This window comes from Lynx rufus, unplaced genomic scaffold, assembly GCF_022079265.1.
Source record: "Lynx rufus isolate CCGP_SWC_20201006 ecotype Redwood Valley unplaced genomic scaffold, mLynRuf1.p SCAF_23, whole genome shotgun sequence".
Taxonomy (NCBI): domain Eukaryota; kingdom Metazoa; phylum Chordata; class Mammalia; order Carnivora; family Felidae; genus Lynx; species Lynx rufus.
The window spans coordinates 5,110,817-5,132,547 of NW_025814838.1; the positions used below are offsets into that span (position 1 = coordinate 5,110,817).

At 46.3% G+C, this 21,731-nt stretch overlaps 3 protein-coding genes across 13 annotated transcripts in view; 1 reads left to right on the top strand and 2 right to left on the bottom strand.

Moving 5' to 3' along the window:
* Positions 1 to 21,731, top strand: part of ARHGAP17 (Rho GTPase activating protein 17) — a 154,023-nt gene that overhangs the window by 12,753 nt on the left and 119,539 nt on the right. For 2 of the 6 annotated variants that reach the window (XM_047087842.1, XM_047087843.1), the window contains exons 2-5: positions 3,093 to 3,132; positions 9,617 to 9,737; positions 11,107 to 11,310; positions 13,246 to 13,422. In XM_047087842.1, coding sequence (XP_046943798.1) covers positions 13,397 to 13,422 — 26 coding nt within the window. In that variant the 5' untranslated portion in view covers positions 3,093 to 3,132; positions 9,617 to 9,737; positions 11,107 to 11,310; positions 13,246 to 13,396. Of the gene's footprint in view, positions 1 to 3,092; positions 3,133 to 4,000; positions 4,088 to 9,616; positions 9,738 to 11,106; positions 11,311 to 13,245; positions 13,423 to 21,731 lie in introns of those variants that run through there. The other 4 variants (XM_047087844.1, XM_047087845.1, XM_047087847.1 and 1 more) reach the window with 4 other exon arrangements.
* LOC124518066 (leucine carboxyl methyltransferase 1-like) lies at positions 1,250 to 7,334 on the bottom strand. Of its 3 annotated transcripts, none has more exons than XM_047087863.1 (3): positions 7,239 to 7,334; positions 6,102 to 6,193; positions 1,250 to 2,073 (listed from the first exon to the last, which is right to left on the bottom strand). In XM_047087863.1, exons 1-3 carry the CDS (start codon positions 7,332 to 7,334, stop codon positions 1,875 to 1,877), a joined length of 387 nt encoding a protein of 128 aa, XP_046943819.1. In that variant the 3' UTR covers positions 1,250 to 1,874. The 3 variants fall into 3 exon arrangements, with proteins under 3 accessions (XP_046943819.1, XP_046943821.1, XP_046943820.1); XM_047087865.1 differs by lacking the exon at positions 1,250 to 2,073 and adding an exon at positions 3,515 to 3,584; XM_047087864.1 differs by lacking the exon at positions 1,250 to 2,073 and adding an exon at positions 3,888 to 4,020.
* LOC124518065 (leucine carboxyl methyltransferase 1-like) overlaps positions 7,239 to 21,731 on the bottom strand; it is a 34,388-nt gene continuing 19,895 nt past the window's right edge. For 2 of the 4 annotated variants that reach the window (XM_047087858.1, XM_047087859.1), the window contains 4 exons: positions 17,263 to 17,339; positions 14,692 to 14,753; positions 11,012 to 11,114; positions 8,489 to 8,684 (listed from right to left, as the gene is read on the bottom strand). In XM_047087858.1, the coding sequence (XP_046943814.1) occupies positions 8,504 to 8,684; positions 11,012 to 11,114; positions 14,692 to 14,753; positions 17,263 to 17,339 (423 nt within the window). In that variant the 3' untranslated portion in view covers positions 8,489 to 8,503. Of the gene's footprint in view, positions 7,341 to 8,488; positions 8,685 to 11,011; positions 11,115 to 11,369; positions 11,646 to 14,691; positions 14,754 to 17,262; positions 17,340 to 21,731 lie in introns of those variants that run through there. The other 2 variants (XM_047087861.1, XM_047087862.1) reach the window with 2 other exon arrangements.

The window sequence follows — 21,731 nt, forward strand, 5'->3', positions numbered from 1 at the left end:
ATTATGTTTAATCGTTGGCTTGTGTTGTCTCTAGGTGCCTTGATAAGCTTAACATATTGCTCTCCCTCTTTGCTTTATTCATGAATTTTTAAAATCTGATCAAAAATCACATCTCAGGGGCGCCGGGGTGGCTCAGTCGGTTGAGTGTCCAACTCTTTATTTCGGCTCAGGTCATGATCTCGTGGTTCAGATTGTGAGATTGAGCCCTGCATCAGATTCTGTGCACTGATCTCGAGGAGCCTGCTTGGGATTCTCCCTCTCTCTCTGCCCCTCCCCTAGTCACACTCTCCCTGTCTCTCTCAAAATAAATAAGTAAACTTAAAAAAAAAATCACATCTCAGTAAAAACCAAGTTTCTGTGGCTAATATACTCTTTGAATGGGCACCGTGGCCAGTATTCTGAGTAATTGCTAGACTTTCCCTGGGTAAAAATTCTACTGGCAAATTCTCTGGTAAAGATGAACACTCCCAAACAGTTCAGCATAGAAAGGGCTGAGCCTTGGACCAGACACGAGAAAGATCGAGTCATTTGGAGCACATATTGGGGGAGGTAGGGACCATGGTGGTTCCCTAAAATTAAGGTGGGGATAGCATAGACCAATGGGGGTATCTTTGTGTGAAGGAGCCACCCCAGTTTGTATGTTACATTCCAGACTCATGATTCGTCACGAAAAATAATCTTCCCAGATAGCCTGTATTCATGGTTTAGACGACTTGATGTTATTAAAACTTCCATACTACCCAAAGCTGTCTACAGTTTCAGTACAGTTCCTATCAAAATTCTAATGGCATTCTTCACAAAAAAAGAAAATAATTGTAAAATCCACATGGAACCACAAACGACTGAAACAGCAAAAGCAATCCTGAGCTAGAAGAACAAGGCTGGAGGCGTCACACTTCCCGATTTCAAACTCCTTGATCCTGGAACAACATGGGTTTGAATTGCATGAGTCCACGTATATGCAGATTTTTTTTGCAGTACAGTACTGTAGATGTATTTTCTCTTCCATACAATTTGCTTAATAACATTTTCTTTCTAGGGCTGCCTGGCTGGCTCAGTCAGTTAAGCGTCCAACTTCGACTCAGGTCATGGTCTCGCAGTTTGTGAGTTCGAGCCCTGCATTGGGCTCTGTGCTAACAGCTCAGAGTCTGAAGCCTGGTTTGGATTCTGTCTCCCTCTCTTTGTCCCTCACCTGCACACACACACACACACACACACACTCTCTCTCTCTCTCTCTCTCTCTCTCTCTCTCAAAAGTAAATAAACATTAAAAGAATTTAAAAAGTAATTACATTTTCTAACTTTCTTTATTGTAAGAATACATTAAATAATGCACATAACATATAATCATGTTCACCAACTATTCATGTTCTCAGTGATGTTTCTGGTCAACAGTAGCTACTAGTTAAATTTTCAGGGAGTTAAAAGTTACGTGCCAATTTTTCACTGCACAGGGTCAACACCCCTAACTTCTATGTTGTTCAAGGGTCGGCTGTATATTACAAATCAGTAGTCATCAAAATAGGATGGTATTGGCATAAAAAAGATACATAAATGGAACAGACTAGAAAGCCCAGAAATAAATCTGATTAAGAAGAGATATTGGATCTCTTTCTAAAATTAATTTTATCAATGTAATATATGGCTGAGTGTCCATAAAGGCAGGAAACATAGCGTAAACTTATTTTCAAGCTGTATGTTAACATTTTCATATAATATGTTCCACATAGATTTCAGTCTCCAGATACCTTTTTAGTTAAAGTACCTCTAAATTGAAAGCAAAGGGTCTAGTTGGTAAAATGAAAAAAAGGATAATAAATTCATTGATTTGCTTTGTAATCAAATGACTTGATTACAGGGGTGTCAAACTCGACTTAAATCACTGTTTGAACCAGAAGTCCCACTATGGCACCTCGATTGCCATCATTCTGGGTATTACGTACAGCAACAGTGCTGCCCCTTTGGACTGCAGAGGAGTCCTCGGAAAGTACCGTGATCTGGCAACTGAGGCTCGAGCAACTCAGGCTGTTCCTCTGCCGATTGATGGCCGCCAGGTCGGCTTTCTGGAAAGGTCTACATAGTTAATGATAATTGGAAAGCATGAGTGGGAGAAAGCTGTGAAAATACTTTGTTTCTTTTTAAAGTAAAGATGAGATGCCTGAAGGAAGGAGTACTCAGTTGTTAACTATTTGTGTGTGTAGTATTGAATCACGTTCCTGGATTTGTGACAAACTTGTTTCAGTAAGGCTGTGTAGCTCAGAAATGATTGTTTTAGGAACTGAAGGTTCAGCTTCTCTACAGCGGTCTTTTTTTATTTTATTTTTTTAAATTTATTTTAAGTAGGCTCCATGCCCAATGTGGGGCTCAAACTCATGACCCGCAGATCTAGAGTTGCACATTCTACCGACTGAGCCAGCGAGGCGCCTCTAGAGCAGTCTTTTCTCCAAGGGTGGCCTGTGAGTCTCGGCCATGGAATTCTGGGAGGCAAGGGCCTCTTAAAGAAGCAGGATCTTGTTCTAGACCTGCTTTTGAACAGAGGTGAGGCCTGGAAACTGGCATTTTAAATCAGCACACTCCCCACCCTCAGTGATTCTATACACGCCCAGGTCTGGGAGCCACTGGTCTTGAGGCTTTGTTCTTGTTTGGGGTTGCTATTCTTTGCAGACTTTTGTTTGCTGGTTTTTTTCTTTGGTTTTGCTCAAGGAGCCCTCTGATTGGTGGAATTTCCACATTAGTGGAATTTCTTCCCATGTTATCATTCATTTCTTCCTGTTTTACTTTTTATGTTTTTATTTTAGAGACAGAGAGTGTGCATACACAAGTGGGGAACGGGGTGAGACAGGGGCCGAGGGAGACAGAGAGAACCCCAAGCAGGCGCCACCCTCCACACAGAGCCTGACGTGGGGTTTGATCCCACGACCCTGGATCATGACCTGAGCTGAAGTCAAGAGTTGAACGCTCGACCGACCGAGCCACCCAGGCGTCCGTCCCTAGCTGTTTTGTTTTAAACTCTGGGATAATAATTGTTACATTTGACGAGTTCCTTTGCATTTCTGGATTTCTGACTCTGAGCTTTTCATTTTTTCCCACAGAGCTGAGAAAACAGAAGTCCTCAGTGAAGATCTGTTACAGGTAACAAAATAAAATCTTCTTAAAGTGCTTTGCTTAAAGAGGAAAACAAAACAAAGCCTCATCGGCGAGAACTGAAGCAGATCTGTGTACGTACGTCTGTATGTATGATCTGAGACACGATGAGACTGATCGGCCTGGTCCCGAGCAGGAAAGAAAAGCAGTTGGGCTGCACGGTGATGAAAAGGGGATCTGGAACTTCGGTGTCATGTTGTGAAGTTCAGATGGGGCTGTCCTGCTTTCAAGTGCCAGGTGTCGGGGTGGGGTGGGGGAGGCGCTGGCTGGCCTGGGCGGTCCGCCGGCACTGCAGCCTGGTCACGGGTCCCGGGCAGGCTGCGGGCCTGTCGCTCGCTGCTATGACGGTGTCCTTGATGGGACAGGCCCTGCCAGCAACAGCCTAGAGTTTCCACTTCTCTCTCATGCTATCATCCTCCACTTCTGGGCTGAGTTGGCTCCTGAAGGACTTAGAGTCTCAGTGACGGTGACCAGACATGTCAGAACCACCCTGAGGCCCTGAGGTGGCCTGTTATCAGCCTGGACTTTTCTGCCCTGCAGGAGGGATATTTCCTGCAGGGACCTCGGCCGGGGCCACCGCACTTCGTCTCTCACAGGCTTCCCTAACTTTGGGGCTGGGGGTTTCTTCCAGAAGGCCTGGGGCCCTTTGTGCACATCCCTTCACTCGGCCTCAACCCCGTTCCGTCTCCGCCCACCCCAGAGCACGCCGGGAAAGACAGAACCCTTCTGCACTGAGGTTTCCCTTAAGCCTCCTTGCTTGTGTCCTTGCTTCTCATTCCATGACCTTCAGCAGGTCTTTTCACCTGAGCCCCTGAAGACCAGCAGTCTGCTCCCGGGTGACTTTCTGTCTCTTCCCACAGAGAGGAGCTGGCATAGCTTAGAAAAATGGTGCCATGCCAGCCCATGTCAGAACATCCTTCTAAATTATGACAGCCACCTGCAGGTAGAAGATTCTGAGAGCACGTTTTTGTTATTGTTGTTGTTCTTTTTAAGGACCAGAAGTTTTTATTAAGAGTAGGAGGGTTTTTTTTTTAAGAATTATTAGATAATCATATTCTTTTTTTTTTAATTTTTCTTTTTAATGTTTATTTTATTTTTGAGAGAGAGAGAGAGAATGTGAGCAGGGGAGGGGCAGAGAGAGAGGGAGACACAGAATCCGAAGCAGGCTCCAGGCTCTGAGCTGTCAGCACACAGCCCAATATGGGGCTTGAACTCCTGAACCGTGAATTCATGAGCTGAGCCAAAATTGGACACTTAACCAACTGAGCCACCCAGGAGCCCTGACAATCTTATTCTTAGTAATATTTGCTCATTGGCTTTTATCGTATATTTCAGCTTCACTTTCAGACTTTCAGAAATGTTGCTTGGGCTCGATAACCTTTAACTAGACTAGGTTTCACATCAGTGTTCTCTCTCCCACATCCCACGTTAGTAATAAATATGCACAACCTCCTTGAACCCTTGAAGCCCCAAGCCTTGCAGGCAGTTTGAGGACTGCAGAATTCCCACAGGAGGCAGGTGGCAACTATCTGCTCCTGTCCCTTTCTTAGAACATCCACGGGGGCCTCAAGAGTTTGCCAGTTTCAAGGAATGCCTTGTTTCATCATGCAGATGCTTACCCCACCCCCCGCCCCCCATCAGCACAGAGCCTGACGCAAGGCTCAAACTCGGGGACCACAAGATCGTGACCTGAGCCGAAGTCAGATGCTTAACTGACAGAGCCACCCAGGAACCCTCCTTTCTTTCTTTTTTTTTTTTTTTAAGTAGGCCCCACACCCAATGTGGAGCTTGAACTCACGACCCTGAGATCAAGAGTCAGTTGCATGCTCTACCGACTGTACCAGCCAGGTGCCCCCCCCACCCCGCATTTAAAATGTACACCCTTTCACTCAGCAGTTCTGCCTTTAAGAGTTTACCCTGTATGTACAAAGGTGTACGTTCCAGAATATTGACTGCAGCCTCACAGCTGCATCATAGCTGTAACCGAGGAGAGCTGGGTTCAAGAGGTTACGGCGCACTCACACAACTGGAGGATATGCAGCTATCTGAAAGCATTCGATGGGTCTGTGTGCACCGACCTGGAACAGTCTCTAAGGCTTACCGTGCAATTCGAAAGCAAACTGTAGAGTAAATAACGTGCAGAGTGTGCTACTATCTACGTAAAGAGCAAGTGGGGGACATACGTGCTTCCACGTGCATAGCTCACTTCTGGAAGACACAGGCAAGGGCACTTGTCTCTTGAGAGAAGGTGGTAGACTCGTGGTGAGGGGAGCAGGATGGAAGGGTTGGTCTTTGTACTCCACACTGTCGTCTTCTGTTTTGTTTTATCATGTGCTTGTATGATTTTTTTCAAAAGAGCATTTAAATAGAAGCTTTAAAATATATACACAAAGAGGCGCCTGGGTGGCTCGGTCGGTTAAGCATCCGTCCGGCTCTTGATTTTGGCTCAGGTCACGACCTCACAGTTCATGGGTTCAAGGCCCTCACCTCGGGCTCTGCACTGACATCATAGAGCTGGCTTGGGATTCTCTCCCTCCCTCTCTTGCTGCCCCTTCCCCACTCGCGCTCTCTCTCTTAAAAATAAGTTCAAAGAAAAAATCTGCAGGCAGACTTTTCCCCCTCAGCAGCCCTTGGGCAATGTCATCTCCCTCCTCCAAAACACAGGGATTGTGCAGAATTGCCACCGCACAGGGTGCTCTGGGAGTGCGACAGGTGTGACTGCTCGTTTTGACCAAAATAACCTGCTTTGGCACAAACTCTATCTCCGTTACTGGCTAATGAGTTCCTCTCAAGGTGCTATGGTTTAGCCTGTGTTAGCAGACTAACATGGTTCAAAATATATCTAGTGAGGGTTGGAGGTTTGAGGTTTGTTTTGTGTTCGTGTTTACATTAAAGACAGTTATGCCTTTAATCAATCAGAATTGTTCGCCGTGAAACTAACTCTCACCAATCCGCACCTGCTCGCTTCAGCTTGAGGCAATCTGCTGTAGACTACCATCATGTTGACGGCTGATGCTGTTTCCCACCCATTCGACAGGAGCCGTTCTTTCTAGAATGTGCAGCGGAGAGAAAAGGCAAGGTTTGAGGCACTGTTGTACAAATCCAAGGCACTCTTGGAGCACATGAGAACTTGTCTCAGATGACTCAATTTTCAAAAGCCCATCCCAGCCCCCATCTTTCTTCTTTTTCTTTTCCAATTTTCTACACCGAACGTGCATTGTTATCATGGGAGAGAAGTCACTAATGTATATTTAAAGAGAAATAAAGGAAGGAACTTCTCCGTGAGCAAGAGTGTTTGAATGCGTTCGAGGGGTAATGTGACATATCTCACATATTTAATAGGGGCAGGGGTGGGTGGTGTCTCTTCAGCAAAAAAAAAGAAAAAAACAAACAAACAATAAATAAAAGATATTTAAAGTCTCTATTACAGATTCTAAGAAATGTAAGGGACGTGTCAAGTACAAAGTTTGGACCATGTTCGGATCCTGTTTCAAACACACCACCTATAGAATTTTTTTCTTCTTTTTTTTTTTTAAACAACTGGGGAAACCCAAACACGAACTGTGGAGTGGGTGCTATGGAGAAGTTTCGGCTGATGTGTGAGGTACAATAATGATGTTACCATTATCCCGGGTGGGGGAAGAAAATGCTTCCTGGTAGGAGATTCACATGGAAGTATTTATGGGGGTAATGCTATACTCTCTGGATGTGCTTTAAAATATTCCAATGACAACACCGACAAAAAATGGGGATAAATAAAACAATATTGAAAAATGTGAATCACCAAAGTTGGCTGGTGGGACATGGGTTTTCGTTCTACCGTTCCCTCTACTTTCATGTTGTTTGAAAATATGCATACTGAAAAACTGGAATAATAGGGTATGGGAAATGTGAATGTGTATTTTCCAAACCAAGATGGCGGCCCAGGTCTTGGACTTCTTTAGCGTGACGAACCAGTGGCCCACGTGGAACCCCAGCTGCCTGTTCAGGTGGGCACTCGACAGGGCTTCTCACATTCTCTGATCTGAGAAGGGAGCGTGCCCTTCCCTGGGGGGTTAAGGGTACCAAAGGAGGTCCCCGCCCTGCTCTCCGACCTGTGACTCTAACGACTTGCAGGTCTCCACTCCCGCCAGGTCACACTGTCGCCTCCGCAGGTTTTCGATCATGATCTGTCCGAACCGGTCGTCCATGTTCACCTGGGAAGGGAAAGAGGAGGCTGGGCAATGCCAGAAGGGCTTCTCGAATACGCAAAATCAGACAACAGTATTCTGTTTCTGAGCCGTCAAGGCTGATGTTTGCTAATACCCAGTGCAGTCAACGGAGTCGGGTGCAGGCACGGCACGCAGGGCCGACGAGAGCGTCGTCTGCTGCCGCCCCCTGCGGGGCACCCGGGCGGTGTGCGCTCGGCCTGGGAGCCGGTCAGACCACTGCACACCACGTGGCCAGGTGCACGCCACGTGGCCAGGTGACTCCCACGTGCACGCCAGGTGCAAGAGGGTTTACTCCACAGCATGATGTGTAACAGGACCTATGACGGAAAGGACTCACATGCCCATCCGCTGGGGTTAAAGCAGCTGTGGCATGGTCGTTTAATGAAATATTACATTGCCATGAAAACAGCAAGAGGACATCCAAGTAGACGTAGGTACAGATGTAGACACACATACACAGATACGGATGTGGAATGATTCTCAGATAACAGACTCTCAAAAAGTACAGTACAGAGGGATGTGCGTAACATGCTCCTGTCTGCCCTTAAGAAAAAAAATCTCTAGCTACATTTATACATGCACAGAATAATTCTGGAATCTGGCCGTGTTGCTTCCCAGGTTGGAGGACTCACTAAGGTCCGGGGTAGAAGAGAGACTTCCCTTTCCCTGCATACCCTTTTGTACTATTTGATTTTTTTTTGAAGTTTTGCATGTGGTGTTATCTAATGAGAAACCACTTAAAACCCCCTTCTTACAATGTTTATTCGTTTTTGAGAGAGACAGAGCATGAACGAGGGGAGGGGCAGGGAGAGAGGGAACCACAGAATCCGAAGCAGGCTCCAGGCTCCGATCTGTGAGCCCAGAGCTCGACGTGGGGCTCGAACTCATGAGCCGTGAGATCATGACCTGAGCCAAAACCAGATGCTTAGCTGACTGAGCCACCCATGCGCCCCCCATTTACCACTTCAAAAAAACCACTAACGTATCTATACGCACAAATGTCACAAAACATACATAATACACTGCGCACTATTATTACTTTGTCCCAAAACGTCAACAGTTTACTATACGAAATGATTCCCAGAGCTCCTGTGACAACGGTGGCAGGCAAGAAGCAGCATCACTCTCTCTCGGTGGACGTGTGAGGCTTACGTGGCACGGATGGTCACACTGGGTGCCTGTGAGCACGTGCTCCGTCGTCTTCCTGCCTGGGTCTGAATCCTGGCCTGAAACTTACCAGCCGTGAGGCCGTGCGGCCGTGGGCAGCAAGCTGTCCAATCCCTCTGTGCTTCGGTCCCCTCACCGGCCACACCCGCCACACCCTGGTTACTGTGACAAGTCGGTTAATACAGGTCACACTCATGGAAGATGCCTGCTATATAGCAAGAAGCTTCTACAAGTTCGCTACCCTTATATCAGTACTGAAATTTGCATCACTCAGGGGGCCTCGGTCGGTAAGCAACCGACTCTTGATTTTTGGCTCAGGTCGTGATCTCACAGTTTGTGGGTTTGAGCCCCGCACTGGGCTCTGTGCGGACAGCATGGAACCTGCTTGGGATTCTGTCTGTCTCTCTTTCTACCCCTCCCTCCCCTGCTCGCTATCTCTCTAAAAAATAAATAAATATTTTAAAAAAAATTTTTTTCCTCATTCATGTGATTTTTGTCATTTTAAAATACTGATTAGGAAATCATGGAAGGCATGTGAGCAATTAGTACACCTGAGGAGGCTGATGGTTTGCATTTGTTAGGAAATTGCTGAATTAAGTTAAAACGGACACATCCCCAGGCCTGCTCCCAAGTGACTGGGTCCGTGGTCAGGATTCACTTCATCCACCATTGCTATATGATGTTGAATAAGAGAATGCACGAATGAAACAAGGTGAACAGAGCAGGGTGAACACCCACAATGTGTGAAAACAAAGCAGAATTCAGGGGCACCTACGTGGCTCAGTCGGTTAAGCGCCCGACTTCGGCTCAGGTCATGATCTCACAGTTCGTGAGTTTGAGCCCCGCATCGGGCTCTGTGCTGACGGTTCAGAGCCTGGAGCCTGTTTCAGATCCTGTGTCTCCCTCTCTCTCTATCCCTGCCCTGCTCGCGCTCTCTCTCTCCCTCAAAAATAAACAAACACTAAAAAAATAAATTAAAAAAAGAAAGCAAGCAGAATTCATTTTCCCCAGTCCTGGTATCCTGCAAGCAAAGACAGATTCCCAGGATTTACAGAAGCCAGATGAGGCCAGCTACCATTATGTCCACTCACCAGGACTGAAGACCGAGTCTGAGGAATGCCCCCAGTTACACAGAGGGAAGGAAGAAAACTCAACTGAGAACCACCTCTACGGGAATGTGGCCTGGAGCATGAAGGGGTGAGAAAGTCAACCAAGGTAAGGTCTAGCCGTAGATCTGTCCATAATTATGTGACACGGGGCAAAGCCTTTACTGCTCTCATCCGTAATGGAATTTAAAAATAAAATGAGATGAAAAAAATAAAATCAATAAAGTTAAAATGAAATAAGCAATAGGGGCGCCTGGGTGGCGCAGTCGGTTAAGCGTCCGACTTCAGCCAGGTCACGATCTCGCGGTCCGTGAGTTCAAGCCCCGCGTCAGGCTCTGGGCTGATGGCTCAGAGCCTGGAGCCTGTTTCCGATTCTGTGTCTCCCTCTCTCTCTGCCCCTCCCCCGTTCATGCTCTGTCTCTCTCTGTCCCAAAAATAAATAAAAACGTTGGAAAAAAAATTAAAAAAAAAGAAATAAGCAATAAAATTAGCGCCATGTATTCAGTCACGTGACCCCTGCTACACATCATCTCATGAACTCCCGTAATAGTCCAGAGAAGTTATCCCTTTAGAAACAAAGACCTGGCGGGGGCACCGGGGTGGTTCAGTTCCTTGAGCATCCATCCAACCCTTATTTCGGCTCAAGTCATGATCTCACAGTTCAAGCAGGGGAGGAGCAGAGAGGGAGGGAGAATTCCAAGCAGGCTCTGTCAGCACAGAGCCCAATGTGGGGCTCAATCTCATGAACCAGGACATCACGACCTGAGCTGAAATCAGAAGTTGGATGCTTAACCAACTGAGCCACGCAGGCATCCCAAGAGCTCTCCTGATTTGTAAGTGATTATTTCCCTGGCTATTTAGCACGTTTGCCCAAATGGTGTGTTTCTACATTCGCAGCAGGTTGCTGCTGGTTACCACTGCAACTGTAATAATCTACAGATTATAGTTTATGTGCCAATTGCTGTTCAACTGTTTTCACATGCATACTTAATATAATCTCCAAGCTGTCAGCGCAAAGCCTGACATGGGGCTTGATCTCACCAATCGTGAGATCATGACCTGAGCGGAAATCAAGAGTTGGACACTTAACCAACTGAGCCACCCAGGCGCCCTGCAGTTATAGGCTTCTATACATATAATTATCTTCTCTCAAACTTTATGGTATTAGGCATCGGCATGTTATAAAAGCAATACACGTGATTCTGATGTGAAAACAGGAGAAACAGTGCTTCTCAAAAACTTAGAAAACCTCCCTCATAGCAATGAAGTGATAAACATTTTAGAATTAAAAACGGAACATGGGTCTCATGCTGCACTTTCAGCTGACCTTGTTTCGCATTCGCATGAAATCACAAACGCGTAAGAGGTTAAAAAAATACTCACTGTGGATTCATGTTGTATTTCTTTAGCTTCTCTTCGAGTTCAGGTAAATCTCGGAGATCTGCTCCAATAATGGCATATCTCTTTGAATCCAACAGGTGTCCATCTGGAAAGCCAAGAAGAGATTATCATTTCAACAGAAATTCATCCAGAGATGATCATTTCAATGGATTTTTTTTCAAAATTAAATTATTTTTTCTCCAATACAGAAATACATGTCCCACTGCAAAAAGGAAAAAAAAAATCAGGAAGGAGGAGGGTGGAATGAACAAAAATCACATCTTCCAACTAGTAATGTTTTGGTATAGAACATTCCAGTCTTTTTTCTATACATACAACATAAACTCATACACACAACATAAGCACATTTTCTGTCACACAAATACACACACATCACACAGGAAAAAGAAAACAGGGCCAATTCTTCTTTTGAAAACTGCTTTTCCTACTTAACAGTAATATCAATGACATCATCGTCTGTAATGATTTCCCAGCATTCCATCAGTGGATAAAACAACTTACTCAGCCAAGCCCTCACGATTAGGCCTGTGGTATCTCCAAATTTTCTCCATCTGAGGCACTGCGATGAGCATCTTTGTATAGACCTCTTGAAGCACCTGTCCAGTTAAGTAGGTCTCTAGGAGTAGAAATAGGAGGTCAAAGGGTAACCTATTTAAGTATTGGTACCGATCGGCTGGCCACTCTCTAAATGTAGTGCCAATTTGTGAGATACTATGTTTAAAAGAAAATAGCTTCTAAAGTATTTACAAATTCAATGATAACATTTGCTTGAAAATAACTCCCAGAGAGATCAGACAGCATGGTTTCTATAGTGGTTCTCGAGCTTTGGCAGTCATCAGAATCACCTGGCGGGCTTGTTAAAACAGACTGATGGCTTCTACCCCCCGAGTTTCTGATGTAGCAGATCTTCCAGAAGTAGACATTTTGTCAAATTCTTTCAAAAGCTAGACATCTGTATTTCCAACAAATGCTCTGCAGTGGTGATGTCACTAGTCCAGGACTACACTTTTAGAACCATTGGTACGGATGAAATTGGCCACAGTTAAAAGTTCAGTGATGGGTACATGGAGGTTCATTTACTTATTTATTTTGAGAGATGGCGGGGGGGGGGGGGGGAGGGAGAGTGGGGGAAGGGTGGAGAAAGAGGGAGAGAAAGAATCCCAAGCAGCCTCTGTGCTAATAGCACAGAGTCCAGTGCAGGGCTCAAACTCATGAACTGTGAGATCCTGACCTGAGCCCAAATCAAGACTTGGCCATTTGACTGACTGAGCCACCCAGACGTCCCCCTTGATTTACTCATTGGGACTGACTTTTCATTGTGTGCCCATTTATATACTTTTAAGTTTCACCTCATGCATATTTCAGCTTTAAGAAATGATCAATTTCAAGATGTGTATTTTTTCTCAGTTTCACATTTCTGAAATGAGGATGCATCAGTCAATAACGTTTCGGTTTAACTTATCAGCACCTTTTCTTTCCTGACGGTAAATAAATAGTGCGATTTTTTCAATCACAGCCTCAAAGGTTTAATGAAATAGGGCAATTTTTCAATGAAAATGTGTCAGTGTTATCATCGCCTATCACTTTTTCAAATTTTCACTCACATTTGTATTTTCATTAATTTTTATTTCAACTGTCCCTCTCCCAGTATGATGGCAAGATCAAAAACTATCAAGGCCAGGACTAGAAAATTTGCCTACACAAGACACAAACTCAGAGTTAAAAACCAAGTGACAGGCTAGGAAAGAAATCTGCCAATCAACAGTTGACGAGGGATTTATATCAAAGAACATTGCTTTATGTTGTAAAGGATTCCTATAAATTGAAAAGAAAATGAAACAATGCAACTGGAAAATATATGAGCAAAGGAAATTTACAAAGAAATCCCACAGGCCAACAGAAGGAAGGAAGGGTACTCCGTTTCACCAGCACGTTCAAAGTTATAAAAAATTTAAAACAAACAAAAAAAGTTACAAAAAATTTTTTAATTCATAGATTTGGCAGACTGGCAGGAATTTTTTAAAATGGTAGTAGCCAGTGTTAGGGTGTAGAGAAAGAGAACCCTCATCTACTCTAGTGAAAATACAAATTAGTTGAAAGGGTCTTGAAGCACGGCTTGGCAGTAGATATTAGAATTCATAAGGTACAATTTTTTGAACTGGCAATTCCTGCAAATATGCACATATAACTAGGCTTTCTACAAAACTGTTTCACAGGAAACCATAAAGAAGGCGGCAATCTAAAGGACCATCAGTCGCAAATACGTTAAGTAAAATGGAATTTCCATGCAGAGGAGTACTACGAAGTCACCAGAAATAACGAGGTAGATCTAATATGGCAACATGAAGACAGCCGTGATTCACTAGGATGCACGAAGAACAAGTTTCAAAACAGTACGTGTAAATGATTCACTTTACTAAAATTATACATAAAACTGTATTTATTTATTTATAGAAGTATAGATTCACTCTTTCAACAAACACATGTTGATCTACATCATATATATTTATTTATTCAATATATGCATACATTCCTTCAACAAAAATTTACTGAACCTTTTGCGGGCCGGGCACGGGATTCTATTTACATGTGTATTTTCTTACGCGTGATATTAATCTGCCTCTAGGTACACTGTCCATCCACAGGAGAAAACATCCTGCACAGTGGTTATCGTGGTGGGGGGAGAGATTACACAGGGTCTTTACTTTCTACTTGACCTGTTTCTACACTGATGGGTCAAAGGCAATGCAAAGTGCTAACCCTTTCATTACAGCTAATCCTTCTGACGCAAATATTAACCAAATACACAGAAAAGTATGACGGCTACAATGTAGAGAAAGCAGATGTGCCAGCCAATGGCAAAGCCTGAGGAGGTTCTACTTAAAATTTGTACGAGGGAAACAAAGGATGGGGGAGATATTAGTTTCCGTGGGAGTCTGTTCACTAGGAGCGTGACGAGGGCACTGTGCTGGTGTAGAGGCCTGTCTAGTTGCCTGACGTTTCCTGTGTTATCTGTGCCCACCATCTAAGGCCATCCTCTCTGAGCATGTTTTCTGACCTGAATTATTAATAAGCCCCTTGAACTTCTCTGTCAGACACACACTGAAACAATGGAACATTCTGGAAGAGTGTTTGTGATCTTAGTTTTAAAGGCTTAGAAGGGAGGAAAGAGTTGTTGGAAACACTCATACTGAAAACTTACGGGGAAAAACTGAGCCCCGGGGCCAAGGACCTAACCTAACGTGAAGCGGGTCAGGTACGAGACAACAGTGGTGGGGATGTGCATTCCCTCTCAGTGAAGCAGCCATGTAGGAGTCAGGGTCTGAGGCTGCCGGACTGGATTTTGCCAAGGAAAGATTTTCGGGAAAAAGCTCCTACATTTGAAATGTTTGCAACTCACTGAAATGTTTTTCAAAAGATTTAAGATTGGGACCTATGGACATCTAAGAGGGGCCATACAAAAAATTGTTTCAAGTTCCTTTACAGTAAATGTGATGCAGAAGTATACACTCTGTGACGTCATGTGCACACAAGTGCAGACTCAGACGTGCACGCGCGCGCGCACACACACACACACACCCACACACACCATCTTTAAAAAGAAAGGGGAAGAAAAGCAGAGAGGTAGCCCATACTGTATTACTTAGGTTAAGGGTACTTGCCAATTTGCAGTGTGTCCTCTGAATGTAATTCTATAATGGGTTGTAATAAGAAAGGCTTGTGTCTATGGGAAGATGGGAAAGAGAGAGAAATGAGTCAAGTAGCTTAGTTAGTGAAAAAACGCAAACACCCACTACCGAAATGGCCAATAGGTACCGCTACTGCTCAAAGCAAGGGCGACTCCAGAGGGCCTGCTGCTTAATCACGTCTGACCCTAGGCACACACATGAAAAATTCAGTGGATCAGCTGTCAGAGTAGGTCAGTAAGCGTTACACTCCGAATCTGACATCAAGTCACAAACTGATCATGAAACACTCAAGACGTAGAAATCGCCACAGATAGGCTAGTGATAGGTTTCCAAACGTTCCAGTGTTTCCCAAGCCATCTCTCGTTTCCTGCTTCTGCTCACTCAATTAAAAATTTTAACCATTATTAATCACAGACAACTAAACAAACCGATTCCTACTCAGACCTGACGTTCAGTAACGTTTATGTGATGACTCTGCTCTCCTCCAGAATGTGCAAAAAATTAGACATCAGAAAGCCGATTTCAGTATCGCAACCACCATACACACATCTCTCACCCCAGAAACCTCCTCTAGGCTTAAGTGAGAGCCCACCTGCTCTTATTTGACTTGGTGTCCTAACAAGCTAGGTCGTATTTGTGGCTGTACAGCATCAGATGCCATAGCACATCTCAGATGCACACTACGTGGGACGCCTGGGTGGTCAGTCGGTTGAGCATCCAACTTCGTTCGGCTCAGGTCATGATCTCGCACACAGCTCGTGAGTTTGAGCCCTGCGTTGAGCTCCGTGCTGACAGCTCAGAGCCTGGAGCTTGCTTCGGATTCTGTGTCTCCCTGTCTGTGTGCCCCTCCCCAGCTTGCACTCTGTCTCCCTCTCTCGAAAATAAATAAATATTAAAAAAAAAATTTAGATAACATGCACACTCTGTATAATATAATCTTGTATTTGGAAAAGGGGGAAAACTTGTTTCTGTAGGATAAGTTAGAAAAAAAAACTTGGAAACTATTTCTAGCTTGTGGGAATTACACATCTTTAATTAATTTTTTTTTCAACGCTTATTTATTTTTGGGACAGAGAGAGACAGAGCATGAACAGGGGAGGGGCAGAGAGAGATGGAGACACAGAATCGGAAACAGGCTCCAGGCTCCGAGCCATCAGCCCAGAGCCTGACGCGGGGCTCGAACTCACGGACCGCGAGATCGTGACCTGGCTGAAGTCGGACGCTTAACCGACTGCGCCACCCAGGCGCCCCGGGAATTACACATCTTTAAAGGACAAGGTGAAAGTTTTAATGTTCACTAAAAATTTTTTTAAATGTCAGAATTAAGATTTTGTTTAAATGACTAATTTAAAAAGAAGGGGAAGGGGCGCCTGGGTGGCTCAGGCGGTTAAGCGTCCGACTTTGGCTCAGGTCATGATCTCACGGTCCGGGAGTTCAAGCCCCGCGTCGGGCTCTGTGCTGACAGCTCAAAGCCTGGAGCCTGTTTCAGATTCTGTGTCTCCCTCTTTCTCTGACCCTCCCCTCTTCATGCTCTCTCTCTCTGTGTCTCAAAAATAAATAAACGTTAAAAAAAATTTTTTTTAAAAATAAAAAGAAGGGGAAGAAGTATACATTAAAAACCACTGAGAAAATCTGACCTTGGGCTTGAGGTCGGGGTTTAAAATTCAGCTCTACCCCTCTGTCAACAGGTAACCTTATGGAAATTAGCTTAACTTCTTTGAGCTTTGGTTTCCTCAACTGCTAATAAAAGCATGTCATTCCTGAGTCGGCTCTGAGGACTCAATGAGATCATCTGAGTGAAGCATTTCACATGGTGCTACAAAAGCTCTCAGCAAAGATTCACAAACTCGTCATCTATAACTGCAGAATTCTTAAAACATGGACTCAGGGTGGCCCCCATACTATCTCATATATAGTAAATGGCCAATTTGGCCTCCCATTATTCATTCAAACGCTATTTACTACACATCTGCTCTGAGCCAGGCCCCTTTCTATGCTCTGGAGATACAGAAGTAGCCGGAGCACACATAAAAATTCAGATTATTGGAGCGCCTGGTTGGCTCAGTCGGTTAAGTGTCCAACTTTGGCTCAGGCCATGATCTCACGGCTCATGAGTTCGAGCCCCACATCGGACTCTGTGCTGACAGCTCGGAGCCTGGGCCCTGCTTTGGATTCTGTCTCTCTCTCTCTCTCTCTCTCTCTCTCTGCCTCTCCCCCACTCATACTCTGTCTCCCTCTCTCGCTCTCAAAAATAAATAAAACATTAAAACATTTTTTTAAATTTCAGATTAAAATTAAACCACTATAGGTCATTTCTATTAAGTGTTCAGAGAATTACGTTAACGGACAGAAGAGTTGCAAGGGAGGGGACATTTCATTTTGAAGACAGTTTGGAATGGGGATCTTGGGGCCAGAAAGAAGGTGGGAAGGGGGTAAAAGAGAAGAGTCCCCTAAAATGAGGTCTCTGGTGTTCAGACAGGCCACCTCCTGAACGCTGCCCCTGAATCCTACCGGGCTCTCTCATCTGGTCAAAGCCATACTCACTTGATGCTGTGCAGCTTTCTCGTGACTATCATGGGAAAGTCCACTTCAAAATATTTACTTGGGAGAAGATCTTCGTCCTGAGGAAAAACACGCAGTAAGCTTTAGAATTATGTATTCACTCCTACATTTACTGACCACCTTCATGTACCGAGCGAGTACTAGGCCCCGAAGAGCATCAGGGCACTTAAGGGTTTGACATCCAGGAACGATATGGGCAGAGACGTATTTTCCAGCTTACTGTGGTCTCCACGTGGGGAATGGATGGAGGACAGGAGTCAGGGGTTCACAGCTGTCCAGGGAAGAAGTCACAGGGAGCCTGAACTGGGGGAGCAGTGCCTGGGATGGAGGTGGGGGTATGTGGAGGCGCTGGGGGAGTAGGACCTGACAGAATTTTCCAAAAAGCAGATCGAGATGAATCAGAGAGGGTCAGGACACCAATGCTGACCAGCATTTGAGGGATAAAATGGAATAAAACAGCAAAAATCCCGAAGCATCGCACACAGTGGGGGTGAGTACTCTTTTGTGACACGTTTACTTTCTTCTGTGAGGGGAGGATACAGCGGGTGGTAAAGGGCAGGTGCTCTGGAGCAGGGGACGGGGGTTCGAATCCCAGCTCCACCGCCTGTCTGCTGCGAGGCCCCAAAGTCGCTCCACTCCCTGGGCCAAGTTTCCCTCCTCTGCGAAGCAGAGACAGGGACAGCACCTCACGGGGTTGTGAGGAGTAATGAGGAAATAAGTACACACAAGGGACACTCAGAACAGGGCCTGCCTTAGTAAGTGCCACGTGTGTGCCTTTATCATTGACTGTCACGGGGACAGGGCGCCGAGGTGGCTCTGTCGGTTAAGTGTCTGACACTGGCTCAGGTCATGATCTCACGGCTCGTGAGTTTGAGCCCCACGTAGGGGCCAGGGCCCGCTTTGGATCTTCTGTCCCCTTCTCTCTCTGCCCTTCCCCCACCGGTTCTCTCTCTCATGTTAGATAAATAAACTTAAAAACCTTATTGACATGGGTACTTAGAATTAGGTCTTGGCCTGGGGTGTACATTTATCTTTACTGAGGGCTGCAGTAAAAAAGCGTGGCAGACGCACACACACACACACACACACACACACACACACACACACACACGACCCTGCTCCCCCTTCTGCATCCCCGGCCTGGTCTCCCCTTGGCCCCCTGGCCATCCTAGCACATTCTCTGTCATGTCCAACCAATCCCTCAGCCCGATGCGTATTCACGAACGCATTCTCTCCTCCTCAGCTCGCCAACTGCACACGCTGTAAGGTCACCGCTGTCTGGACTCTCAGCAACACCCTGCGTGTTGCCTGCAGCAGCTCCCGATGCCCCTGAGGCTTGGGGAAAGAAACAAGGCGCTCCACAACCTGGTGACCTGCCCGGCGCCCCCCCAAAGAGCTCTACTAACGCCTCCGTATCCACCTGTACTTACATTCCACAAGTACAGAGCTGCTTACTTAAAGTGGAAAGAAAGACCAAGAAAAAGACACTTGTTGGTGCCCAGAACCCGGTGGTGGGCCTCACAGGTGTGGGCCGGGATTAAGAAAGAGCTGGGGTGAGGATGACACCCCTCTTTCTGACTTGAACACCTGCGCAGAACACCATTTACGTGCACAGTAACGAGCGATGGACAGCAGGGACAGAGAGGGAGCCGGCCCCCCAAGACAGCATGACGGGCAGGGGGGGGCGGGGGGGGCAGCAATCACAAGCAAGCATTTTCCAGTAGGAGGTGATCCCTAAGGGCAAGTGTCAGAACTGTGAGAGCCAGCTACCCCTCAGCCCTTGGAAAATCTCAGGGGATCTGGTCTGGGGGACAAAGGGGGAGGGAGGAAGGGGGAGACAGGAAGACAGAGACAAAGACAGTCTCCTGACCCATCAGAAGAGGCACGCTCACCGATCTCAACCGTTCTCTCTTGGTGCTGCCGCGCTCCCCTGCCCGTGTGTAGGGCAGGGCCGGGTAAAGAGCTGTCCGAAGATATTTGGAGGAAACGTTTAGAGCATACCAGAAGATGACTTTTGCTAGGAAATTCCAGAACACCCTCTAAGGATTTCGCTCACACGATATGAAGTTAAGGACACGCTAAAATTCTAGAAGGCCTGGAGAACAAAAGCAAATGCAGGACAGCATACGATCCTATAGCTCGTCTAGGACTTCTGACTTTCTAAACAGCTTTCCCACTCATCAGCTACTTGCCCTCTTAAGAATGCCGATTAAGGGGTCACCATGGAGGGAAAGCTTCCAAAAGGCACACCTGGAGCTTTTAAGGAACAGACATCTTCTTTCTTGCCTTTAGGAAAGGGGCAACAAATGGCTGTGGGACATGAGGCTTCAACTTTTTATTCTGGGATTCCCTGAGCCCTTCCGACACTCCACTCGCCAGTAGCTCGCACGTCACAGGAGGCATGGAAGGCATGGAAGGCAACCAGGACCGTGCATAGCTACCGGAGGGCAGCTGGGGACAACTGTGAGGAAGAGTATCCCGTAGGCTCAAAGGAGATCCAACGTGGCCGACCGCTGCACAGGCTGCCATATTGAGACTGACCCCCTGCGTCCTTGATCCTCTGGCCGTGTGGAAATAGGATTCAAGAGACACCAAGAAGCTGAGGTCCCTTAAAGGGTTTCACTCACCCTTTATTCTTTGTCTGGGGTTGTACTGGCTTTCCTGCACCCTACTCTCACCCGCTGCTTGAAGGTGGGAGCCTTCAACTGTCCCTTCGACTGGTCTTGGGGCCTGACATCATACAGAACAAGCTCACACACCAGCGGCAGCCAAAAGTCTGTGACCCACAGCCAAGCCTCTGCTGGTGCAGCCAGGGGACCCTCCCAGGTGGAAGGTGCACGAGACAACAAGACTAGCCGATGAGATTTCCCCTCCTCTTTTACAGAAGCACATAGAGCTCAAAAACAGGGATCAGGGAACGTGCTATAAACAGCCAGTACTCTAGCCTTTGCAGGCCAGATGGTCTCTGCTGTGACTTCTCCACTCTGCTGCCGTAGGGCTAAAGCAGCCATAGGGAAGATGGAAGGAACTGGGAGTTGGCTGTGTTGCAGTAAAACTTTATTTACCAACACAGGTGGCAGCCTAAGTTTGGCCCGTTCAGCTCCTGCTCCAAAGAGCAAACAAGCATCATTTTTCTAAAAAGAAACTCAGATTTTTTTAAAACCCTTTAGACTAATGTCATTATCAAACAAAACGACAAAACTCCACCAAATTTTTCAGACCCTGCACTATTCTCCTTCCTCACTGCTGACAGATAACCTTTTTCTTGGAAGGGGCACATGAGCTTCAGTGTACCTTGCTCAGAAATAAAAATCTCAGATTTAGTAATGATTAACCCACCTACACGGTGGGGGGAGAAACCAAACCACGGGACCACGTTGAAAAGGGTGTCAAGCCCAAAGGAGGAGTTTCTCCCATGGCTTCTGTTCACACTGCACACATTCTGCCACTGCATTCTCTTCCAGTTCCTTCCACCACACCGTGGTCTCTGAGGCCCAGAGGCACCGCCGACCTATAGGAAAGAGCTCCCCCCCCCCCCCCCCCGAGCAGCCGCAGGGCTCTCTGGAGAGAACAAGGAGGGAATCTGGACGTGGACGAACTGCAGTCCGTTGTTTGTTCCATGCTCCAGTGCCACTGGCTGTCCGACCTGGGGACGGCACAAGCTCTCGGAGCCCCATCTGGGTAACCCCCCCCCCCCACCTGCAGAGCTCTCATGTTCATTCCCGAGGTCATGGATGTGCACGCCCTTCAGAAACGTTAGCTATCTTATCCTGAATGAAGAATGCAGAGGCAACCGGTTAATACTAAGGCTGTACTGAGGCAACTGATTTCTCGCCTCAGTGAGAGAGAGGCTGGGGGCACCGATGACCAAAGACCTCATCGGGTGAGCTGATGAGGGACAAAATACACACTCAGGTCGCATTAGGCCCACACACTCTGGTTTATCTTGGTGTACTTCTGCAAGAATCTGGGGAAATGCACGTACCCATGACTGCCACATGACCGACCTGACAGGAGAACCAAGAGAGATCTGTACAAACCTACAAAAAAGAAAACGCAATCAGTGAGATCATTGTAGAGAAAAGGTTTGGTGCTACAATTCCAGCCCGGAATCAAAGACCAGGCCTGTGGTCCTGATTCTGCCAATAACTGGACCCATTTCCTCTTCTGTGAGGGAGTGTAATTATACCTGCTCTTGAACCCTAACGAAGGAGGTGAGGGACCAAATCAGAGAATGGAGGGGCACCTGGATGGCTCAGGCAGTTGGGCTCTGACTCTGGATTTCGGCTTGGGTCACGGTCTCGTGCTCTGTGGGATAGGCCCCGGGTCCAAGCCCCACTTAGGATTCTCTCTCTCTCTCTCTCTCTCTCTCTTTCTCTCTCTCTCTCCAAATGAATAAATAAACTTAAAAGGGCTTTGTGTCATGCTACCATCACCCAGCCTTGCAAATC